At 44.9% G+C, this 6000-nt stretch overlaps 1 protein-coding gene across 1 annotated transcript; it reads right to left on the reverse strand.

Annotated features, from left to right (window-relative positions):
* Positions 1-3683: 3683 nt before the first annotated feature.
* Positions 3684-4613, reverse strand: TACSTD2 (tumor associated calcium signal transducer 2). Its single transcript, XM_064720098.1, has one exon. It carries the CDS (start codon positions 4611-4613, stop codon positions 3684-3686), a length of 930 nt encoding a protein of 309 aa, XP_064576168.1.
* Positions 4614-6000: the final 1387 nt, after the last annotated feature.

Here is a 6000-nt window from a genome sequence, read left to right on the forward strand (position 1 = left end):
ATAGCATTAACTGGCCCAATTAAGGAGAAGTGGAGGAAGGGCCAATCTGTTACTTCTTTAACTGTACACTGAAAAAGTAGTTTCAATATTTGAGCAGTAAATACTGGTTTGGTTTTTTCCAGGATGATTCCCCAAGGTTTAAACATTTTAAGAAGCATTGAAGGGATCTTGTCTCCAGGTGTCCATAACATCCCAGAGGTGTTTCAAGAGGGACATGGCAGTCGGTAAAATTCTCATCTGGCATAATCCCATTCTAAACATCCCTAAAAGATAATTCTTAAGTGAGGGAAGATGGGACAAAAAGAGGATTCTTTGCTGTTCCACAACAGCAGCAGGTTGGACTGTTTGCCAGTGCAGAGTGGTGAGGGCAGAGGAGGATCTGCTGCCAGGAGTTTTCCCCAGGGCTTCCCTGCTCTCACAAACAGTGATGTGTGTGTGTGTTTTTAATGCAGGTGTGGAGCACACAGGTGTGTGCACACAGCAACACCTACCAACCAACACGGGCATTTCGTGTCAGAGCATTCCAGGGCACATACTCAGAGATATCAGCAGGCATGGATTTTACCAGGGGGAGTAGAGAGAACAGAGTTTAAGAGGGTTTTAATCCTCATCTTTCATTTCCTTGCTGTAGTGCTGCCATTGCTTCTGGCACTGTGCTCAGATCGTGAGTGGTACAAAAGTTTTAGTTGAAAGCAAAGGCCAAAGCTCAGTTGGTGCAGTTGCCCAGGGGTAGTGGCACTGTGTGCACAGGGCAGCACTGGCCTCTTCAGAGTTGGAGTGCAGAGAGGGGATTTTTTTTCTCTGCATGTGTTTAATTTGAGCTTCCCAAAGCAGCCAGTTGGAACTGCAGAACGTAATTTAGGCAACAGCCAGCTCTGGCATTGTTAAAGCAAACACCCTTTACAACCCAGATAGGCAGCAGCACAAAGGCACTCTCTGCTATCACCCACAGAACCCAGAAACCACTGCAGACAGCACAGGGAATAATTACTTAAATAAAACAAGCAAACATTCCATTAAAACAGGATGATGTAATCAGGAAAAGATAGCTAGAAATTTTAGAGTTAACAGCCTCAAAATCTGAATAGTAAAAAGCATTTTTATTTTGCAAAGTTTAAAGCTGAAAAGGGGCTCATTGTCTCTTTTCCAGTGAGAATATCAGGAGTGGTAAGAAGTCAAACAGGCAGGATGTGATGGGCTGTTACAGTAAAATACAAGATCTGCCACGTGCAAAAAAGATTTGGTGTGAGAGGTGGCAGGAGAGAAATGAGCACTCAGCAGGAGCAATGGGTCTGTTTGGTTTATTCAAGTCCACATCCTACAGTAGCTCTACACAGTTTTATTCAAGTAGAATGATCTAGTCCAAGGAGAGGTTCTCTGAGCCCTGTGCTTCAATTAATCTAATTTTATTGATTAACTGCAGATACCTCATCCCTCCTATTAACCAACCCTATGCATGACCAGTGTGCAGTCCACTGTGCTTAGCAAAGAAATAACCAACTCAAGGCTTTCATGGGGCAGTCCTTTAATGAATAATAAAAATTTGAATGGCACCACCACAGCCTCTCTTCTCAATCTCAGCTACTAAAAATAAAAGCAGGAGCCAAGGAAAGATGCTGACACTGTTACCTGTTAAGATTTTTTTCATCAATTAGTCACTTTATCCTCTCCTACTGAATGTTATGTCCAAATGTTTATATAATAATATAAAATCTCATTATTCACCTTGAAAATAATATTTTTCCTATAATGGAAAAGAGAAAAATGCAGGGATTTTAAAAGACTGGTGAAAGCCACCATAGATGTCCAGAAAAGACTGCACATCTCGTGATCCCTGATCGAGGGACAGCACCAACCTCTCAAACACATGGCTTTGATCTGCTCTGCATAAGTTAACAAATTGGTTAAGCAGTGTACTTGGAAAATTTTGATTCTCATCCTACATTTCTTCAGCTGAGGGCTGCTCAGCTCTAGATTTTTTATTATAAATGGCTACTTGTGAAATTGTGTGGAGTTAGGCTAAGTCCTGAGTTTTCCTATGACATGGAAATATCCAGCCTAGATCTCAAATTCTCACTTCATCGTCTCTCAGACAAGTGTGTATTCCTGACTGACAAACAACCAGCTTCAACATGTTGCTGTAAGGCACACAATGAATTATAGACCCTGCTCCAAAACTGGGAATGTATTAATGCTGCTGCTGCAATTGCATACAAATCTTATTTTGGGAAAACGTGATGCATCTGCCCCAAAGTATGTAACCAGGATTTTCCAGCAGGTAAGTGTGAGGTCAAATGGAAATGCTGCATGTTGAACCAGATGTTATTACCCAACAGTGTCTATAAACAAGGCAGAATCAGAATCAAAGCCTCTTGCCTTTTTTCACTGATAGCCTTTCCATTCAGTAGAGCTAGAGCTGCATTTTGGTGCTTTGCTGTGGAAGCAGCACATTCCTGACTGTTGTTAGAATTACAAATGAGCAACACTGAAACTAATGCAAAGAAGAAAAGAGCTGCTGGGCCTGTGGCAGTGCCCAGGTGGAGCAGGTGCTGCTGCAGGAATCAGAGAGTGATGGACTTGGACATCCACATGCAGCACAGAGAATGGAACTGACAATATCCCAACGTTCAACAAGCAGCATTATTTTTTAAAATGTCCTTCACGGTGGGTATGACTCTCCAAACCAGGAATGCAGCAGATGAGTAGGTAGCAAAGCAGTCCAGTTGTGTGTTGAGCAAATTCCAAGTTCAGTAATTACACTCTGCTCTTAAATTCCCCCCACAGCTCAGTTGGAATAAAGCTCTTTTTTCTGCCTGTCCCAGAGCATTGTGCAGTGTTTCTGTGAAGCTGTACAACACTGAAAAATATCTCCTCCCATTAAAACTGCAAGGGAATTGAGGTAGACAGAAAGTTATTACCAGAGTTGGAATGTGGGCAGAACACCAAGGTTCACTTACACTTGCATGGGGATCAAGAGATCTTTGCTGACAAGGAGTGTCAGACCCTTATTAAAGAGCACAAGTGGGAATAGCTCACTGTGCTGCCTGAATACAAACCCAGGAACTTGGGATCTCCACCTCTGGAAGCGACCCAACACCTGGGATGTTTCCTAACAAATCATTCTGTAAAAGCCTCTGATGTTGCAGAGTATCTTAGCATTATCTTATGTGGTTATTTAGTAATATTCATGAAATTATTTGCTGATAAAAAAAGTTCCAGAAACTTTTGTTTTTCAAAGCCCCCATGAACTAAAACCAAACTGCATTTTAAAAAAGTCTACCATGAGAAAAGCAGCAATATAGCCCAAATATGCTGAGGGAACTGTTTTAATTTCAGTAAATAGATACACCAAGAACCCCACAGAGTATTTAAGTATTTAAGCAATCTGAGCCAGGCCTGCAGCAGGACTGAAAGCCTTCTGTGTTATGTTAAATAGACAGCTGTAACAGTTTTCTTACCCTCCAAAGCAGGAGTCATTTAAAATATTTAGGTAACTGACTCCCAAATTAATTTCTACCCCAAAAATTTATTCTTACTAAACAAGAATAATTTAGAACATTCACTGTACAAATTCCCGCAGGAAGGAAAAAACTCCAAATCCATCACATACACCGAGTCTGTTCTTTGTATTTTGTGCCTTTTTTCTTTCCTTTTCTTCCTGTAGTTGCCATTCTTCTTTCAGCTCAGGGCAGCTCTGAGCTTGGGGCTTTAATTTCCCTCATTTCTTTACACTCGAATTTTTTGTATGTCCTTGTGCGCAGCCACCTGAGGATGAGCAGCACGGCGAGGCCGATGCCAGCAGTGAGGAGCACCACGGTGACCACGGCACCAATGCCGGCTGCCAGCTGCCTCATGGAGAACTCTGGGGGCTTTTCATCCACGTAGTAAATCCCAAGCTTCTCAATGGCCAGAGCATCTCCATTGACCGACACAGTTAATTTGCTGTTGGATGGGAACACTGAGTCGTTGTTCACGTCTTTTTCAAAGTAATAGGCCGCGTCAGCTATATCTACATCCCACCTGGGCTTCTTGTTCTGCTCCAGGCGGATTTGGATGAGGGGGGGCTCGTACTTGATGGCAGCGATGTACTTGGGGTGCAGCTTGTACCTGCTCTCAAAGAGCTGCGTCAGGGCCTTGGCCACGGCGGGAAGGGCGAAGGCGCTGGAGCTCCTCTTGTGTGTCAGCTCGATGTAGATCCACCTGGTGCGCACCAGCTCGCTGCAGCTCAGGCTGCTGCCTCCCCTCTCGCTCCTGCGCACGCCCGCCGTGTTCACGCACCAGCAGCTGCTGGACCGGTTGCACTGCCGGGCCTTGAACACGCCGCTGTCCTCGCACTCGGGGTCGTACATGCCGTCGCTGTCGGACACCGCCTGGGGAGGTCTCCAGAGGCGCTTCTCCTTCAGGGGGATCATTTCTGCCTTCATCAGGAAGCATTTAGAAGTCAGGGTTGAGCAGTCTACAGGGTGATGTGAACCTGCCAGCCTGCAGGTGCAGTTCCCTGGGCCGTCCTGGGCACACACTGCCCACTTGTTGGTCGCACAGGTACAGCTGTCATGGGCTGGTGAAGCGACTGCCAGCAGCAAACCCAGCACAACCCCAAAGAGAGGCTCCATAGTGCAGGAGAAAAGCACAGATAAAGTCCTGAGCGACAGCAGGCAGCATCCAAAGCTTTAATCCACTGATGGAGGCTGCTCATTCCTACACACTGGCGTGCTGCTCCCTTTATTGATTCAAATCAGACCCACCAAACAGGTTCTTCTTCCAAAACAACTGCCATCTCCTTCCCAAATCCCAGTCAACAGCTTCCCAGCTCCCTGTTAGCTCTCAGGGAGTGGCACCTGCCTCCAGCTGCCTCCCTCGCTCCTGCTTGATGAAGAAACAACAGGGAAGAAAAGAGCAGCCAAGCTCCTGCCATGGGCTCCCGTTATGGATTAAAGACAAGCAGCTGGCCCTTTTCCTTATTTAGACTTTGTATGGACTGTATGCAAATGGCTGTTTAAGAGGTTCTTCCACTTCTGCAGGAAGTCCTACTCCTCCACTTCCATCATGGTTGTTCCTGTGTCTTTCACTGCACAGCATCTCTTATCATTCCACTATCTAGATTCTTATCAGTTATGGACTTTCTACTTTCATAGCTTTATTAAATAAAACCTTTGGGAGTTTGATGGTTGCTGCCTGGGGCAACTGCTGTTCCAAGAGGAATCACAGCTGATCAGGCTGATGGCTGCTCTCCTGCAGAAATCAGCCTCATTTTCCAGCATGGAAAGCTTCTCTCCCACCTTCCCTTTGGCACATGCTTATTCCAAGGCAGCGCTAGGAATACTGATTTTCATGCTTGTGTTGCCCTTACAAAGTTGTTTGTTATTTCTTAAGAAATTTTTCAATCTGAACTTTAATAATGCCTGTCACAGAACACTCCAGTGGCTCCCAACTCTCCCAGTGATCTACAAACCTGTCTTACCATTTCCATGTGCTTTGGCAGCATTACAACAAAATGCAAACAAAAAGTTTGCATTAAGTCAATGCCATTCATCTGATTTGTCAAACCCTGTCAGACTGTTTAGAAATCATTATTTTGAGAGCAGCGATGAGCACAGAGCAGTGTGTGCACTGCACTCCCAGCCACGTGCCCTGCAGTCAGCTCCTACCTGGGAGCTGCTCACCTGAGCACTGCCCCACTTCCAGCTGCAGCTCCTGCACTCGTGGCTCTGTGCACACTGGGGAGGACCCTGCCTGCCAGGGAATGGCTGTAAAATCAGAGCTCCACATGGAAATGGGATGTAAATACCCTCTGCCAAAGCAGGACACAATCTGGATATTCCTTCAGGTAGTAATAACTGCAGTTAGCTTTCTTGGAAAATAATTGAGATCTACAGCTAAAACTATTATTAAAACTGCCAGGTAAGTCAATTTGTCATGTTGATGATTCTGTAATAGTTTAGCAACTCTTTTCCCATTTCTAAGTCATTCATTTACCCACGCTACAATAATGTCCTTTTT

The sequence above is a fragment of the Zonotrichia leucophrys genome, chromosome 8 (genome assembly GCF_028769735.1).
Source record: "Zonotrichia leucophrys gambelii isolate GWCS_2022_RI chromosome 8, RI_Zleu_2.0, whole genome shotgun sequence".
In the NCBI taxonomy this organism is placed as follows: Eukaryota; Metazoa; Chordata; class Aves; order Passeriformes; family Passerellidae; genus Zonotrichia; species Zonotrichia leucophrys.